General features: G+C 44.6%; 1 protein-coding gene across 4 annotated transcripts in view; it reads right to left on the reverse strand.

Annotated features, from left to right (window-relative positions):
* The window catches only part of LOC143766330 (uncharacterized), a 1024462-nt gene that overhangs the window by 981050 nt on the left and 24963 nt on the right, over window positions 1–18449 (reverse strand). For 3 of the 4 annotated variants that reach the window (XM_077253918.1, XM_077253917.1, XM_077253920.1), the window contains exons 2-5: window positions 12632–12781; window positions 12332–12502; window positions 12122–12248; window positions 11944–12038 (exon numbers count right to left, since the gene is read on the reverse strand). In XM_077253918.1, the coding sequence (XP_077110033.1) occupies window positions 11944–12038; window positions 12122–12248; window positions 12332–12502; window positions 12632–12781 (543 nt within the window). Of the gene's footprint in view, window positions 1–11943; window positions 12039–12121; window positions 12249–12331; window positions 12503–12631; window positions 12782–14626; window positions 14755–18449 lie in introns of all 4 variants that reach the window. The other variant, XM_077253919.1, reaches the window with a different exon arrangement.

Genomic DNA, 18449 nt, shown 5'->3' on the forward strand with positions numbered 1-18449 from the left:
GATGGTATCTTATTTGTCCAGATTCTTATTCAGGGCTGAAATTTGTTTTTTATTCGGCAGACAAAAATAACAAATCTATCTACTATATAATTGTCTAAGGGCACTTCCGTCTGTCCTTCTGTCTGTAACGGTTATTCGTTCGCTGATTGGTCTCGGCAGCTGCCTGTCATGGCTGCCGCGACCAATCAGCGACGCGCACAGTCCGGAAGAAAATGGCCGCTCCTTACTCCCCGCACTCACTGCCCGGCGCCCGCATACACCCCTCCGCTCACACAGGGTTAATGGCTGCGGTAACGGACCGCGTTATGCCGCGGGTAACGCACTCCGTTACCGCCGCTATTAACCCTGTGTGACCAAGATTTACTATTGACGCAGCCTATGCAGCGTCAATAGTAAAAGGATCTAATGTTAAAAAAAATAAAAAATCATTATATACTCACCTTCCGATGCCTTGCCCGCTCCTCGCCACCCTCCGGTAACCGCTCTGTGCAAGCGGTAGATTCCTGTACCAGTTACCGCATGGCAGAAGGACCTGCCATGACGTCACGGTCATGTGACCGCGGCGTCACCACAGGCCCTGTGCGCCTGCGCGAACAGGACCTGCCGTGACGTCACGATCATGTGACCGCGGCGTCGGCACACCCAATGACCTCAAGCTGCAGCCTGTACCGCGCAGCACAGGCGACAGAACTACAGGTATGGTGAGTATGTACGCACTACAAGGGGACTTCGGATCGGAAGGTGAGTATGTTTATTTTTTTAATTTTCCACCTGTCACTTGCGTGGCTGGGCAATATACTACGTAGCTTGACAATGGGCTACGTCACTGGGCAATATACTACATGACTCTGTGCTGTATACTACGTCACTGGGCAATATACTACATGGCTCTGTGCTGTATACTACGTCACTGGGCAATATACTATGTCACTGGGCAATATACTACGTGGCTCTGTGCTGTATACTACGTCACTGGGCAATATACTATGTCACTGGGCAATATACTATGTCACTGGGCAATATACTATGTCACTGGGCAATATACTACGTGGCTCTGTGCTGTATACTACGTCACTGGGCAATATACTATGTCACTGGGCAATATACTATGTCACTGGGCAATATACTACGTCACTGGGCAATATACTACGTCACTGGGCAATATACTACGTGGCTCTGGACAATATACTACGTCACTGGGCAATATACTATGTCACTGGGCAATATACTACATGACTCTGTGCTGTATACTACGTGACTGGGCAATATACTACGTGACTGGGCAATATACTACGTGACTGGGCAATATACTACGTCACTGGGCAATATACTACATAACTGGGCAATATACTACGTCACTGGGCAATATACTACGTCACTGGGCAATATACTACGTGAGCATACATATACTAGAATACCCGATGCGTTAGAATCGGGCCACCATCTAGTATATATATAATTGTCTAAGGGGTACTTCCGTCTGTTTGTCTGTCTGTAACGGAAATCCCGTGTCGCTGAAATCCTGCATCGGCGACGGGCACAGTCCAGCCACGAATTCACCCCTCCCTACTCCCCTCCAGTCAGTGCCCCCTCCCTACTCCCCAGTCAGTGCCCCCATAGCGGTTTAGCAGTCCGTTAAACGGACTGTGTTGCACTGCGGCATAATGCGGTGTAACGCAGTCTGTTAACACTGCTATTAACCCTGTGTGACCAACTTTTTACTATTGATGCTGCCTATGCAGCATCAAAAGTAAAAAGATCTAATGTTAAAAATAATAAAAAAAATTAAAAATCATTATATTCTCACCTTCCGGCGCCTTTCCCGCTCCTCGCGACGTTCCGGTCCCAAGAATCCATTGCGGCAATGACCGGAGATGACATAGCGGTCTCGTGAAATGTTGACGTAGTGGTCTTGCGAGACCACTACATCATCACGTGTTATTGCCGCAATGCATTCTTGGGACCGGAGCGTCGCGAGGAGCATCGCTAAATGCCTGGGCTGGATCCGGGGGCCGCCGGAAGGTGAGTATATAACTATTTTTTATTTTAATTCTTTTTTAACAGGGATATGGTGCCCACATTCCTATATACTACGTGGGCTGTGTTTTATACTACATGGGCTACTGCATGGGCTGTGTTATATACTGCGTGGCCTGTGTTATATACTACGTCTTTGTGCTGTATACTACATGGTCTGTGCTATATACTACGTGGCTGTGCAATATACTGCATGGGCTGTGTTATATACTGCGTGGCCTGTGTTATATACTACGTGGGCTGTGTTATATACCAAGTGGCTGTAATCGTACTGACCCGAAGAATAAAACTGCTTTATCAATTTTACCATATGCGGAACTGTATAAACGCCCCACCCAACAGAAATTCATGAATTGATGGTTTTTGTTCATTCTGCCTCCCAAAAATCATAATAAAAAGCGATCAAAAAATGTCATGTGCCTGAAAATGGTACCAATAAAAACGTCAATTCGTCCTACAAAAAACAAGAGCTCACAAGACTCTGTGGGCCAAAATATGGAAAAATTATAGCTCTCGAAATGTGGTGATGCAAAAACTATTGTTTGAAATAAAAAGTGTCTTTATGTGTGTGACAGCTGCCAAACAAAAACCCGCTATAAAAACCTGCTATAAATAGTACATCATACCCCCCATTATCACCCCCTTAGTTAGGGAAAAATAATATATTATTTTTTATTTCCATTTTCCCATTAGGGTAGGGCTAAAGTTAGGGTTAGGGTTGGTGCTAAAGTTAGTGTTAGGGTTGGGGATAGAGATGGGGTTAGGGTTGGGGATAGAGATGGGGTTAGGGTTTGGATTACGTTTACAGTTGGGATTAGGGTTGGGATTAGGGTTAGGGGTGTGTTAGGGTTATGGTTGGATTAGGGTTAGGGGTGTGTTGGGGTTAGGGGTGTATTGGGGGTAGGTGTGTGGCTAGGTTTGGGATTAGGGGCGTGTTTGGGTTAGGGGTGTGGTTAGGGTTATGGTTAAGGTTGGAATTAGGGATAGGGGTGTGTTCGGTTAGGGTTGGAATCAGAACTGGGGGGTTTCCACTGTTTAGGCACATCAGGGGCTCACCAAACGTTGACATGGCGTCCGATCTCAATTTCAGCCAATTCTGCGTTGCAAAAGTAAAACAGTGCTCCTTCCCTTCCGAGCTCTGCTGTGCGCCCAAACAGTGGTTTACCCCCATATATGGGGGTATCACCATACTCAGGACAAATTGTACAACAAACACTGGGGTCCAATTTCTCGTGTTACCATTAGGAAAATTAAAAAACTGAGGCAAAAAAATCATTTTTGTGAAAAAAATATGATTTTTACTGCTCTACGTTATAAACTTCTGTGAAGCACTTGGGGGTTCAAAGTGCTCACCACACATCTAGATAAGTTCCTTAGGGGGTCTACTTTCCAAAATGGTGTCACTTGTTGGGGGTTTCCACTGTTTAGGCACATCAGAGGCTCTCCAAACGTGACATGGCTTCCTATCTCAAATCCAGCCAATTTTGCATTGAAAAGTCAAACGGCGCTCCTTCCCTTCTGAGCTCTGCCATGTGCCCAAATAGTGGTTTAACCCCACATATGGGCTATCGGCGTACTTAGGACAAATTGCACAACATCTTTTGGGGTCCAAGTTCTCCTGTTACCATTGGGAAAATTAAAAAATTGGGGCGAAGAGATAATTTTTGTGAAAAAAATGATTTTTTATTTTTAGGGCTCTACATTATAAACTTCTGTGAAGCACTTGGGGGTTCAAAGTGCTCACCACACATCTAGATAAGTTCCTTAGGGGGTTTACTTTCCAAAATGGTGTCACATATGGGTTTTTTCCACTGTTTAGGCACATCTGGGGCTCTCCAACCGCAACATGGTGTCCTATCTCAAATCCAGCCAATTTTGCATTGAAAAGTCAAACGGCGCTCCTTCCCTTCCGAGCTCTGCCATGCGCCCAAATAGTGGTTTACTCCCATATATGGGCTATTGGCGTACTTAGGACAAATTGTACAACAACTTTTGGAGTCCAGTTTCTCCTTTTACCCATGGTAAAATAAAACAATTTAGATCTGAAGTAAATTTTTTGTGAAAAAAAATAAAATGTTCATTTTTTTTTCTAAACATTCCAAAAAATTCCTGTGAAGCACCTGAAGGGTTAATAAACTTCTTGAATGTGGTTTTGAGCACCTTGAGGGGTGCAGTTTTTAGAATGGTGTTTGGGTATTTTATATTATATAGACCCCTCAAAGTGACTTCAAATGTGATGTGGTCCCTTAAAAAAAAAATGGTGTTGTGAAAATGAGAAATCGCTGGTCAAATTTTAACCCTTTTAACTTCCTAACAAAAAAAATTTTGGTTCCAAAATTGTGCTGATGTAAAGAAGACATGTGGGAAATGATACTTAATAAGTATTTTGTGTGACATATCTGTGTGATTTAAGGGTGTGAAAATTCAAAGTTGGAAAATTGCTACATTTTCAAAAGTTTCATCAAATTTGTTTTTTTTCACAAGTAAACGCAAGTTATATCAAATAAATTTTACCACTATCATGATGTACAATATGTCTTGAGAAAACAGTCAGAATCACCAGGATCCATGGAGGCGTTTTAGAGTTATTACCTCATAAAGGGACAGTGGTCAGAATTGTAAAAATTGTCTTGGTCATTACCATGCAAACCACCCTTGGGGTTAAGTGGTTAAAATCATTTTTCAAGCTGGTGATATAAAGTATTCTAATTTACTGAGATAATGACTTTTGGGTTTTCACTGGCTGTAAGCCATAATCATCAACATTAACAGAAATAAACACATGAAATAGATCACTCTGTTTGTAATGACTCTATATAATATATTCCTCAACCAAGAATCTGCAAAAACCCTAGTCCATGCCCTCATCATCTCTCGCCTTGAGTATTGCAACCTCCTGCTCTGTGGCCTCCCCTCGAACACTCTCGCACCCCTCCAATCTATTCTAAACTCTGCTGCCCGACGAATCCACCTGTCCCCCCGCTATTCCCCGGCCTCTCCCCTCTGTCAATCCCTCCACTGGCTCCCCATTGCCCAGAGACTCCAGTACAAAACCCTAACCATGACATACAAAGCCATCCACAACCTGTCTCTGGAACCCTCTACCACAACACATCAGACTCTCGCCTACCATCGAAATCTTCAAAAAGAACCTGAAGACCCACCTCTTCCGTCAAGCCTACAACCTGCAGTAACCACCGATCAACCAAACCGCTGCATGACCAGCTCTATCCTCACCTACTGTATTCTCACCCATACCTTGTAGATTGTGAGCCTTCGCGGGCAGGGTCCTCACTCCTCCTGTACCAGTTATGACTTGTATTGTTTAAGATTATTGTACTTGTTTTTATTATGTATACCCCTCCTCACATGTAAAGCGCCATGAAATAAATGGCGCTATAACAATAAATAATAATAATAATAATATACATCAAACATTTAGATATCTGCCTAGTGACATGGCATGCTTCAAAGAAGCCATAAATTCATCAAAAATAACTCAGAAGCAAATGGCCATAAAAATTTCAACATTTAATTAGAATATTTAAAAGACAATAATTCATAAACCTATTCTATGATAAATACAAAAAATGGAGGGAAAATGACTATACAGTGACCGCTAAAAAACACCCACAGTTTTAAGAGTATTATGCTCATTGATAAATATGGTACATGCTTTTATCCCCAAAACAGTTTGCACATGTCTGTAAAGATCTAGATAATATTTTGCAAGGATAGTCTAATGTGAAATGAAGGCCCTGCTTCCCTATTTTAAGTATGTGCACCTCGTGTGCATGATGGGAGCTAGGAACCCAATTAATTATCCACCTGAACTATAGATATGCTATGCTAGTGGATGAATCCATTAAAGCAGCATGGAAGGGAAAGCATAAGGTGCCATTACCTGTGCGGGTGTCAGCGGCTGACCCGGACGCGCGTTTCGCTTGTGGCTTCGTCTGCGGGAAGGTGTATAATGTAGGCTAATGTAGGTTGCTTATATAGCGTGGATCAAGTTGTAAAGGGGCGGCAGCTAAATAACGGCGCTTCCGCCGGCTACACCGCCCGGCGTCACTGCTTGTCGGCGTCATGTGACACCTGGGTGCCTCCCCTCCCGACGCGTCAGAGAGAGGAGGCAAGCCAGGGGCCAGCGGCGACGCGTCTCCACAGCAACCCAGACGCGGTAAGCCCGCGCAAGCGCACACTGCATGGAGGGGGAGTGAATACATATGTAATGTATTGCGAAGAAACTCAGTAGTGAAGCTGAAAAGGGGTGAGTGTTAAATATACACAAGTGTACGCTAGATGAGTGCATGCGGTGTTGCCAAAATTGCGCCTTCATATTCTAATATATTAGAAAAAATATTTGCAGAAATAAATAAATAAATAATGAAACCTGGCGGTGGTGAGAGATGTATTGTGCATTTCATACATAAAGTGCTACTAAAATTAATAGATAAATAAAGTAGTGATATAAGTAAATTATTGTGCATGAAAAGTATACGTGACAACGATCATGAGACATACCTCATGAAATAATTAATATAAATTAATAAAGGTGCTTTCTCATATATATACACAAAATACCTATATCTATATATATATATATATATGCAGACAAAGTGACTAGTGCATGATTATTAAACCCGGCGCAAAATTTGATAATTAAAGAGAAGACAAATCATTATATACATTTGGTGGACATAAAAAAGCGCTTTTATCTTGCTGGACCACGTGTTTAGGCACACATCTTGCGCTACAGACTCTTCATGTGATTCAGCCATAATGTAGACCTCGCTGCTAGATGCAGAACCAAGTAAAAAGATGCCGCCATCCAAGTCAACACATATGATGGGAATAGAATAAACTAAAAAATAAAAACACCAAAGTTAAAACCTGACCGATAAAACAATTAAAAGCATACAGAATAGTATATTACACCAAAATTTATAGAAAAGGGGCAAAACTAAGCAATTCATTTAGGCCTGCTGGCTGAACCGAACCCACCCTAAAGATCCATTGGGCTTCTAGTTGGGACAGTGTTTTTCTCCAGTTTCCCCCCCGTGTGTCAATATACACTTTGTCTATGCCTATTGCCGTTAGTAGTGTGGCATCACAGCCATGACATTTTTTAAAATGCCTTGGTATGGGCTTCAATGTGGACACGTCCTCAACACCAGCAGCATTCATAATGTCCCGGACGTGTTCCCTTATTCTGATTTTAAGGGGCCTAGATGTGAGTCCCACATACAGCTTGGGGCATGTACAGGATGCAAGATATACCACCCCTATGGTGTTGCATGTAATATGCTGCGTAATTGTAAATTTTTTTCTGCCGTCACTAGCCTGAAATTCAGTTGCCCGTGACATATTAGGGCAAGCAATGCATTCACCACAGGGGTAAAAACCCCATTTAGGGCCCCTTGATTTTGTGAAACACTTACCCGGATGGGCACCCTTATAATAACTGTGGACCAACTGATCTTTTAGATTGGGCGAGCGGCGGAAAGTAATTGATGGTCGGGGCGGGAGATATTTGCCCAAAGTACGATCAGCCGTTAAGATGGGCCAGAATTTTCTCAAAGCCTCTTTCATCTCGGACCATTTGCCATTATACGTTGAGATGAATCTCACAGTTGGTTCCATTGCAGTTTTCTCACGTGGCTGCAACAGCTCTGAGCGCTTCGCTTCCTTGGCCTTTTTAAATCCTCTCTTGATGCTCCTTTTCGAGTAGCCACGTTCCTCAAATCTGGTTGCCAATAAGTTGGCCTGTTTATGGAAGGACGCATTATCCGAGCAAATCCGCCTTGCCCTTAAGAATTGCCCGGTAGGAATACCGTCTATTAGGGGCCTTGGGTGCGATGATGTGGCATGGAGAAGGCTATTCACAGCTGTTTCCTTTCGGTGGATGTCAGTTTCCAAGGTGGCACCCTGGTTTCCTGTGATTTGAATGTCCAGGAAATCCATGCTGGTCCGACTATGCTTGAATGTTAGTTTTATATTTAAAGGGTTGTCATTTAGGGTCCTGACAAAATCAAGGAGGTCCTGCTCAGGACCCTGCCAGACCACCAAGATGTCATCTATATAGCGGGTCCAGAACAGGACCTCCTCAATGTGGGCCACCGGGTTGGTAAAGAAAATCCCTCTTTCCCACATGCCCAAAAATAAATTTGCATATGACGATGCAAAGGCCGCACCCATGGCGGTGCCTTGCCTTTGCAGGTATATGCTTTCTTTGAAAATGAAAAAATTATGCTCCAAGGCAAAAGTTAGCAATGTGATCAAAAAATCCACAAAATCGGGCTCGTACTTTGTCATGGCTAGAAAGGTCCTCACTGCCCGTATACCATCCTGATGGTGAATGGACGTATATAGTGACTCAACGTCCATTGAAAGGAGCCACATATCCTCTTCCCATGGTATCCCCTCAATTTTTCTCAAGACGTCACTGGTATCCTTGGCATATGATGGAAGATCAGATACCAAGGGTTTGAGATGATAATCCAAAAACTTCGATATAGTTTCACAAAGATTGCCATTGCCTGAAACTATAGGCCGTCCAGGGGGGGTCGTAGGGTTCTTGTGGACTTTGGGGATGAAATAGATGCAAGACATCCTAGGATATGCGGGAATAAGATGACTTTGAAGATCCTTATCGATGAGCCCATTATAGAATGCCGCGTCCAAAATAGCCTGCAGTTCCTGCTGATACTTTAGTGTAGGATTAAATGTTAACCTTTTATAGCAGGTTTCATCTCTCAATTGCCTAAAGGCTTCCTTCTCATACATCTGCACCGGCCATACCACCACGTTACCCCCCTTATCGGCAGGTTTAATTACCACCCCCTTGATACTTTTGAGTTCTTTTAAGGCTATTCTATGGGTTTTGGACAAATTATGTCCAGTGGTAAATGCACCTATTTTTTCAAACTCTTTTGTAACCAACCCTACAAAGAGGTCTATATCAGGGTAAAGATTTAGCGGTGGAAATTTTTTAGGGGTGGGGGGGAAAAATTTACCTGTGGCTGCTTTGGGGTTTTGGGACTGCCGTTCACCCTCCAGCTCTTCCAAAGTGGCTATATTTTGTAAGTCCACGTCTGTCAAAGCACTCTCCGCCGGTCTGTCGTGTAGCTTCTTTAATACCAGCTTACGGGCAAAGAGTTGCAAGTCCTTTATCGCTAAAAAGGAATTGAAGGGTGAGGTAGGTGAAAAAGTTAAACCCAAACTTAGGACCTCCAGCTGCGGCACAGTAAGCTCACAGTTGGATAGATTAATCACCTGCAGTTTTGACGTTGAGGCATCTTCATCACGTCCTTTATTTCGCTTAGGGGTGTCATTCCTTCTTTTATAATTGGTTCTACGGAGATTGTACATACGCTTATTAACCTCATTTCATTATTTATTTATTTATTTCTGCAAATATTTTTTCTAATATATTAGAATATGAAGGCGCAATTTTGGCAACACCGCATGCACTCATCTAGCGTACACTTGTGTATATTTAACACTCACCCCTTTTCAGCTTCACTACTGAGTTTCTTCGCAATACATTACATATGTATTCACTCCCCCTCCATGCAGTGTGCGCTTGCGCGGGCTTACCGCGTCTGGGTTGCTGTGGAGACGCGTCGCCGCTGGCCCCTGGCTTGCCTCCTCTCTCTGACGCGTCGGGAGGGGAGGCACCCAGGTGTCACATGACGCCGACAAGCAGTGACGCCGGGCGGTGTAGCCGGCGGAAGCGCCGTTATTTAGCTGCCGCCCCTTTACAACTTGATCCACGCTATATAAGCAACCTACATTAGCCTACATTATACACCTTCCCGCAGACGAAGCCACAAGCGAAACGCGCGTCCGGGTCAGCCGCTGACACCCGCACAGGTAATGGCACCTTATGCTTTCCCTTCCATGCTGCTTTAATGGATTCATCCACTAGCATAGCATATCTATAGTTCAGGTGGATAATTAATTGGGTTCCTAGCTCCCATCATGCACACGAGGTGCACATACTTAAAATAGGGAAGCAGGGCCTTCATTTCACATTAGACTATCCTTGCAAAATATTATCTAGATCTTTACAGACATGTGCAAACTGTTTTGGGGATAAAAGCATGTACCATATTTATCAATGAGCATAATACTCTTAAAACTGTGGGTGTTTTTTAGCGGTCACTGTATAGTCATTTTCCCTCCATTTTTTGTATTTATCATAGAATAGGTTTATGAATTATTGTCTTTTAAATATTCTAATTAAATGTTGAAATTTTTATGGCCATTTGCTTCTGAGTTATTTTTAATAATAATAATAATATGAGTTTCACTTTTGTATTGAAGAACTGAAATAAAGTTTTTGATGATATTCTAATTTTGTGAAAGGCATCTGTATCTCTTGAGTCCTTGATGTAACCAGGAACCCAATGAACTAATGGTTGTAATAGCGAATCAAACCATTCGCATAAATGTTCATTGACAGAGCCTATACCAGACACTATTGGTCTCATAGGTAGAAAACATTGCCGTTTATGAATCTAGGGAATCCATGTAGTATAGGTTTTTTTATAGCACTTCAAGATTCAATCTGTCTTTAATAATTTGTTCCACTTCCAATTTAAACTTTAGTGTAGGATTGAAGGATAGTTTTTCATATATGGAAACATACAAAATCATTTCCTCAATTTTATTTTTATAATCTTCAGAGGTCATGATTACTATGATACCACCTTTGTCTAACATTTTTTTTTAGTTATTATGTTACTTAGATAATAGAACACAGCAACTCATGGGGAAAACAGGGTCAACATTACCCATACATGATGCGCACGTCTCAGCCAAGGAGTCCTTCTTGGCATAAAGTCCAATATCCAAAAGTGAAAAAGACAGCGCCTCACACATTGGTGAAATATATCACATTTTATTCTGCTTTCCATGGCTACGCTTTGAGCCCAAAGATCTTTATCAAGTGCTTGATAAGGATCTTTGGGATCAAATGTCCACACAGAAGGCAGAATAAAAATGTGATTTATTTCACCAACGTGTGAGGCGCTGTCTTTTTCACTTTTGGATTTTTTTTTAGTTATGTCTGTCATATTTTTAAGATCTTGTAATGCTTTATGTTTTTAAAAAAAAATTACCGCTCTTGGGATCACTACTGACATTGACCTTCAATATTTTCAATTCCCTTTCCACAATTTCCTGGAACCTATCCATATACACAGATCTGGTTTGGATCGGGTGAAAATAAAGGATTTTTGACTGTTATATTTTCTGATTGATTAATTAAATCCCCCTATGGAATATCTTCAGAATTTAATTCATGCAATGTGAATAATGAAAATTGTTCCTCAAAAGCCATTTTGTGGAATTCATTTACATTATGCTCAGAATTCTGTATAAAAACTGAAGATTGATCCGACTAAAAATGTTTTCTGACTGTCAAGTTGCGTGTAAATTTGTTAACATCCAGAATTGTGGTAAAAAGATTAAATTCTTGATCTGGAATAAAATGTAGTCCATATGATAACACCTCCAGTTGATCTTTGAAAACTCTTTTGCTGATAAATTTAAGACATTATTAGAAATGATTCCATCATGAAGTTTTTTTCGCGGCATGTTGTCATGCCAGAAACATTTTCTGTGCTTGCGGCCGCCACGCCTTTAACGTTTTTTTGGTAATTTTTGGTAATTTATATTGGTCAGATAATATGGGTCAGATATTCGCCCTGAAACTTGTAAAAGTTACAGACAGATGGAGAAGTCACTTCTATGATCAGCTCTAATCCTGCCATCTCCACCGTTCTCATTACACAAGTATAAAACATATAATACTGGTGGATAAAACAAGACTGAGCACAAGATCTTCACAGCCGTCTACACATCATAGGGGAGATCTCATGACACCGTCTCTCCATCTACCTGATGATCACAAGGAACATTGGGATCTTCTTGTTTACAATACTGTGGATGAGGACGGGGACATCTCTCTGGTGTTGTCCTTTTACAGGATAGATCTGGAGGAAACACATACAGGGACTGAATTCATTATTTATATACAGATAATTATAGGTCGATTGTATTTAGTCCTGTCTATTACCTGGTGATGTGACGAGCTGGGGAACCTCCATCATCATGAAGTCCTTGTACTGATCTTTGTGTCCTTCTAAATAATCCCACTCCTCCATGGAGAAATAGATGGAGACATACTGACATCTTATAGGAACCTAACACATACAATAATACCGTCATCATCCCGTTCCCTTCATAGCATTACTGTATAATGTCCCAGCATTCCCAGCAATGTCACCTCTTCAGTCAGCAGCTCAATCATTTTGTAGGTGAGTTCAAGGATCTTCAGGTCCTTAACGTCCTCATGTATCAGTGGATGACCCATGATTGGGCTCAGGGGTCTTCCCCATCCCTCAGACACAGGGTCCTGACAGCGAAGACTAGAGATCTTCTTCACTACTGTGTAATCCTGGTTATGGAGAGACACATTAATAAATCTCACTACAGACATTTCCAGAGTCCTGAGCTCTCCAGTTCTGTCCATCGGTTATTAAAATAGATGAGCATGATGTAATGTGACGTCATCGGAATCTCTCACCTCTCCAGTAAGCCGGAAGAAGATCTCTAGGGTGAGGTGTAATATCCTCTTCGCCATCTTGTCTCTGTCCATATCCATCTTTGATGGGTAATTCAGAAAAATTATCTTATACAGAAGATCTTCACTGAGAGGATCTGATATTGTAGAGACCTGAATGAGAAGATGATCTGATGTAACATCATAAAAATCTTGTATAATAATAAAATTACTGGAGATAATAAAGGAAGTTGGAGCGCCCCCACTGCCGCAGGGCCGAGGGGTACCCAGTACCGGGCCCCTGAGTCTCTGTTCTGGGGTTGTCACGGTGGCTAGACCCGGTCCGTGACCCTGCTGAGGGGCGTCCAATGAAAGGTGTGGATGGTGGTGATGTTGTGGTGCGGTGCAGGTCACGGTAAATAACGAGGACACCAGGTTGCAGTCTCTTTACCGCTTTACTGAAGGCTTCAGGATCCTCAATCCGGAATACGGTTAACCGGGCTGTGAGAGTCCGGCCGGTCCGATGGCACCTCCAGAGTTCCCTTTGCAGGTGGAAATCTGTGCCTACCTTCTAGCGCTTGTGTGTTGTAGTCCTTCCCTGCTGCGCTTACGGGATAGTCCTCACAACTGTTGTGTCTGTTTCTGAAGTTCCTTCACAACTCGATTAAGATTATTATTATTATTATTATTATTATTTATTGTTATAGCGCCATTTATTCCATGGCGCTTTACAAGTGAGGAGGGGTATACATAATAAAAACAAGTACAATAATCTTGAACAATACAAGTCATAACTGGTACAGGAGGAGTGAGGACCCTGCCCGCGAGGGCTCACAATCTACAAGGGATGGGTGAGAATACAGTAGGTGAGGATAGAGCTGATCGTGCAGCGGTTGGTTGATCGGTGGTTACTGCAGGTTGTAGGCTTGTCGGAAGAGGTGGGTCTTCAGATTCTTTTTGAAGGTTTCGATGGTGGGCGAGAGTCTGATGTGTTGTGGTAGAGGGTTCCAGAGTAGGGGTGATACGCGAGAGAAATCTTGTATACGATTGTGGGAAGAGGAGATAAGAGGGGAGTAGAGAAGGAGATCTTGTGAGGATCGGAGGTTGCGTGTAGGAAAGTACCGGGAGATGAGGTCATAGATGTAAGGAGGAGACAGGTTGTGGATGGCTTTGTACGTCATGGTTAGGGTTTTGTACTGGAGTCTCTGGGCAATGGGGAGCCAGTGAAGGGATTGACAGAGGGGAGAGGCCGGAGAATAGCGGGGGGACAGGTGGATTAGTCGGGCAGCAGAGTTTAGAATAGATTGGAGGGGTGCGAGAGTGTTTGAGGGGAGGCCACAGAGCAGGAGGTTGCAGTAGTCAAGACGAGAGATGATGAGGGCATGGACTAGGGTTTTTGCAGATTGATGTTCTGTTTCGTCCCCCAGATGATATGGCTAGGACGCACCCGTATGACGGGTGGGCTCGGAGGTCTTCCGGGACCCTAGAGTCGCCTCTCTCCAGTTGTTGCCCCCCTGTGTCTGCTTAGGTGATTTTGGGTGAAACAGCCCGCCTATAACTGACTGTCTTGCCGTAGGTTTGAAGTAAGGCCTGGAGCTCTATACTTCCTCAGCGTCCGGCCACCGGCTACGCGCCTCAGTAGGATGTTGCCTCGTCTTACAGCATGACTCCTACTGGTGTTCTCCTTGTTGCGTTGATCTCGTTTCTCACTCAGCACAATAAACCTCGCTTCTTGTCCTTTCTTGGGGTACCGCCGCTATCGAGTGCAGGCGCGGTCCCGTAATGTTCTTTCTGTTCGCTAGGTCTCTGTCAGGATCCCACCCCTGACAGGGACCCCCCTGAATCTTCCCCTGCAACACCCTCTGCCACAGGATGTTGCCCGGTTCCAACCCAGTTAGTTTTCTGTCTAACTTCCTCTCTAACCCCCAGTTTTACCAGATTGTGAGGAGTGGCCTAATACATAGCACCCTTAGCTCCCCCTGGAGGCCAGACTGTGAAGTGTATTGGTGTCTGTGATACCTGGTCAGGTGAACTCCTTCAGTGCCATCAGACGTACCATAGCCCCCTTAGCGGCGGAGCATCAATACTGCAACGACCAGGACTCTGGGGCGCTGCACTCCCTCCCGGTTAAATCCAGTACTCCTGGACTGGGAAGAAAACAACAATACATGTCAGCAAAAAGACGTACAATTTTGAAATGCAACAACAAGTAAATTTGAACAGAGCTTCCCTTTATGGGAGGTGAGGACACTTAAACGTTACAAACATGGTTAAATATTTTAAATAACATACTATAAATAACTGCTCTTACCCAACCGGGTATTCTACTTAGTGCAATTTTCTGAACAATAATTTAACATTGCCTTTAAGGACGTACACGCTGAATCCACTAAAGACCTTCTTATAAAACACTATAAGGCTAATCAACTTTTCTTCATCTTCCATCCTTACATCTGCAGGACCGCCTGTCTATCTGCCCCAGGCCTACTGCCTCTCGCTCTTTTGCAGGACCGCCCCTTCTCGCCCGGGCCTACTGCCTTTCTGCTATTATACACAGTATAGAACGTATCAACCTTCTCTCAGTTCAAGATCACCGAGCCATCTCTGTATGGCTCCTAGGAGGATTCACTGACTAACCCCGTACGGGTTCACTTCCTGTCCTCATTCTCCGACACATCATTACACATTTCTTACAATCAACTATCTGACTACATATAACTTTTACATGTAAACATTATTACTATTTCTCTTAAGGCATCGTTATACTTTAAGTGCTATGGGTGAACGTTCCCTTTAAGAGGGGACAAAGTCTCTTGGAGGTAGTGCAACTTCTCAAGCTGCAAGTCCTTCCGGTACTGTTTCCAGGAACAGTTTCTTTGCAAAGAGTCCTTTTTCTTTGTAAAACCAGTAGGGAGCACCTTTAAGAAGGTGCAAACTATTTACAAGGAGTTTGTAATCATGCATTGTTCATGATTCAGCAGTTCTTTTCAACAATGATGAACGGAAAACAAAACCAAAAATGCAAAAATAGGGATCCCGGGTAAACGAAGGGATCCCTTAAGAGTTAACCCTAGTCGGGTTGTAGCAGCAGAGAAACACATGGAAGGACAAACAGTTAACTATTTACAGTTTCAGGTTTCCGAGGTTTAGTTGGACGGCTTCCAGGGCTGCACCTGGCACTTAACCCTTCTTGGCCTGGGAAAAGTGAGGTCCAGGGTTACAGTGCTGGACAAACGCTGTTAATCTGTCTTTCCTGTACGGTTAAATCATGCGCAGCAATGGAGGTCTGCGCAGCTTGAGTACGGGCATTTGCTGCAGCAGAGGTAGCGGCTGCTGCAAGATCAGTCACTGGAACGGAGTCAGCAGCTGTGACACTAGCAGTCACTGGAGTGGTGTCGGTCGTCAGGGCAGGGTCGTCCTTCATACCTGCTTCAGATGCGGTCCCACCGGCGCCGGTCCACTCCGTCTCCGCTGGGGTCTGGAACGCTGGTTGCGGGGCCTTGTGCTGCGACGTTGTCATCTCTGCTTGCAGCATCCCGCTTTCCGGCAGAGCCTTGCTTTCCAGCTTTGGCACACTGGAGCTCCTTTCCTGCTCCGGACCAGGCGAGGCTGCCGACAGGCGTCTGGTGAGGCTCCCGACGAAGGTCTTCTTCCACCCGGCCTCAGTGCTCAGCTGCGTCCGCCGGAGTTGGTCGCTGAGCTCGTCTACTGCGGCCTGCAGGAATTCAGCATCAGCGGTGGAGGCCTGGTTACGGTGCCCCTCCGGGTAGCTGGGGGAGTCCTCTGCTCCTACCCCACGCTCCGGCTCCGGGTGGCTGGCCATGGCGTCCTCCATGTCGCTGACTTCTTCTTCCTGGTCCTTTTCCCGCTCTCTCCTTCGTGGGCGGTTCCGTTTTCTCTGCCTCCGCCCACCATTGAGGATCAGGAGGCGGATCTCAGCTGCTGACGGACAGCAGGTCTACTGTTATGACCCCAATGGCGAGGGTCTCAGAGGAACGTGGAAGTCTGCAGAATACAAAAATCCAGCTCATAGGGCAGTGGTAACTGGGTTGACCATATATCTACTCCTAACGCCAACACTAGAAGTAGCCGGGGATCATTCCTACGTTGATTCTAGATGACACGCGCCAGCCGGAGAATCTAGCTACCCCTAGTAGAGGAAAACAAAGACCTTTCTTGCCTCCAGAGAAGGGGACCCCAAAGCTGGATAGAAGCCCCCCACAAATAATGACGGTGAGGTAAGAGGAAATGACAAACACAGAAATGAACCAGGTTTAGCACAGAGAGGCCCGCTTACTGATAGCAGAATAAAGAAAGGTAACTTATATGGTCAACAAAAACCCTATCAAAATCCACACTGGAAATTCAAGAACCCCCGAACCGTCTAACGGTCCGGGGGGAGAACACCAGCCCCCTAGAGCTTCCAGCAAAGGTCAGGATATAGATTAGGAACAAGCTGGACAAAAATACAAAACCAAAACAAATAGCAAAAAGCAAAAGGCAGACTTAGCTGATATAACTGGAACCAGGATCAGTAGACAAGAGCACAGCAGACTAGCTCTGATAACTACGTTGCCAGGCATAGAACTGAAGGTCCAGGGAGCTTATATAGCAACACCCCTAACTAACGACCCAGGTGCGGATAAAAGGAATGACAGAAAAACCAGAGTCAAAAAACTAGTAACCACTAGAGGGAGCAAAAAGCAAATTCACAACAGTACCCCCCCCTTAGTGAGGGGTCACCGAACCCTCACCACGACCACCAGGGCGATCAGGATGAGCGGCATGAAAGGCACGAACTAAATCGGCCGCATGAACATCAGAGGCGACCACCCAGGAATTATCCTCCTGACCATAGCCCTTCCACTTGACCAGGTACTGAAGCCTCCGCCTGGAGAGGCGAGAATCCAAGATCTTCTCCACCACGTACTCCACCTCGCCCTCAACCAACACCGGAGCAGGAGGCTCAGCAGAAGGAACTACAGGCACAATGTACCGCCGCAACAAGGACCTATGAAATACATTGTGAATAGCAAACGACACAGGAAGATCCAGACGAAAAGATACAGGATTAAGGATTTCCAATATCTTGTAAGGCCCAATAAAACGAGGTTTAAATTTGGGAGAGGAGACCTTCATAGGAACAAAGCGGGAAGAAAGCCACACCAAATCCCCAACGCGTAGTCGGGGACCCACACCGCGGCGGCGGTTGGCAAAGCGCTGAGCCTTCTCCTGTGACAACTTCAAGTTGTCCACCACATGATTCCAGATCTGCTGCAACCTATCCACCACAGAATCCACCCCAGGACAGTCAGAAGGCTCCACATGACCCGAAGAAAAGCGAGGATGGAAACCAGAGTTGCAGAAAAAAGGCGAAACCAAGGTGGCGGAACTAGCCCGATTATTAAGGGCAAACTCAGCCAACGGCAAGAATGTCACCCAATCGTCCTGATCAGCAGAGACAAAACACCTCAAATAAGCCTCCAAAGTCTGATTGGTTCGCTCCGTCTGTCCATTAGTCTGAGGATGGAAAGCAGACGAAAACGACAAATCAATGCCCATCCTACTACAAAAGGATCGCCAGAACCTGGAAACGAACTGGGATCCTCTGTCTGACACAATATTCTCAGGGATGCCGTGCAAACGAACCACGTTCTGGAAAAACACAGGAACCAGATCGGAAGAGGAAGGCAGCTTAGGCAAAGGAACCAAATGGACCATCTTGGAGAAGCGATCACATATCACCCAGATAACGGACATGCCCTGAGATAGCGGAAGATCAGAAATGAAATCCATGGAGATATGTGTCCAAGGTCTCTTCGGGACAGGCAAGGGCAAGAGC

This window comes from Ranitomeya variabilis, chromosome 4 (assembly GCF_051348905.1).
Source record: "Ranitomeya variabilis isolate aRanVar5 chromosome 4, aRanVar5.hap1, whole genome shotgun sequence".
NCBI classification, from domain to species: Eukaryota; Metazoa; Chordata; class Amphibia; order Anura; family Dendrobatidae; genus Ranitomeya; species Ranitomeya variabilis.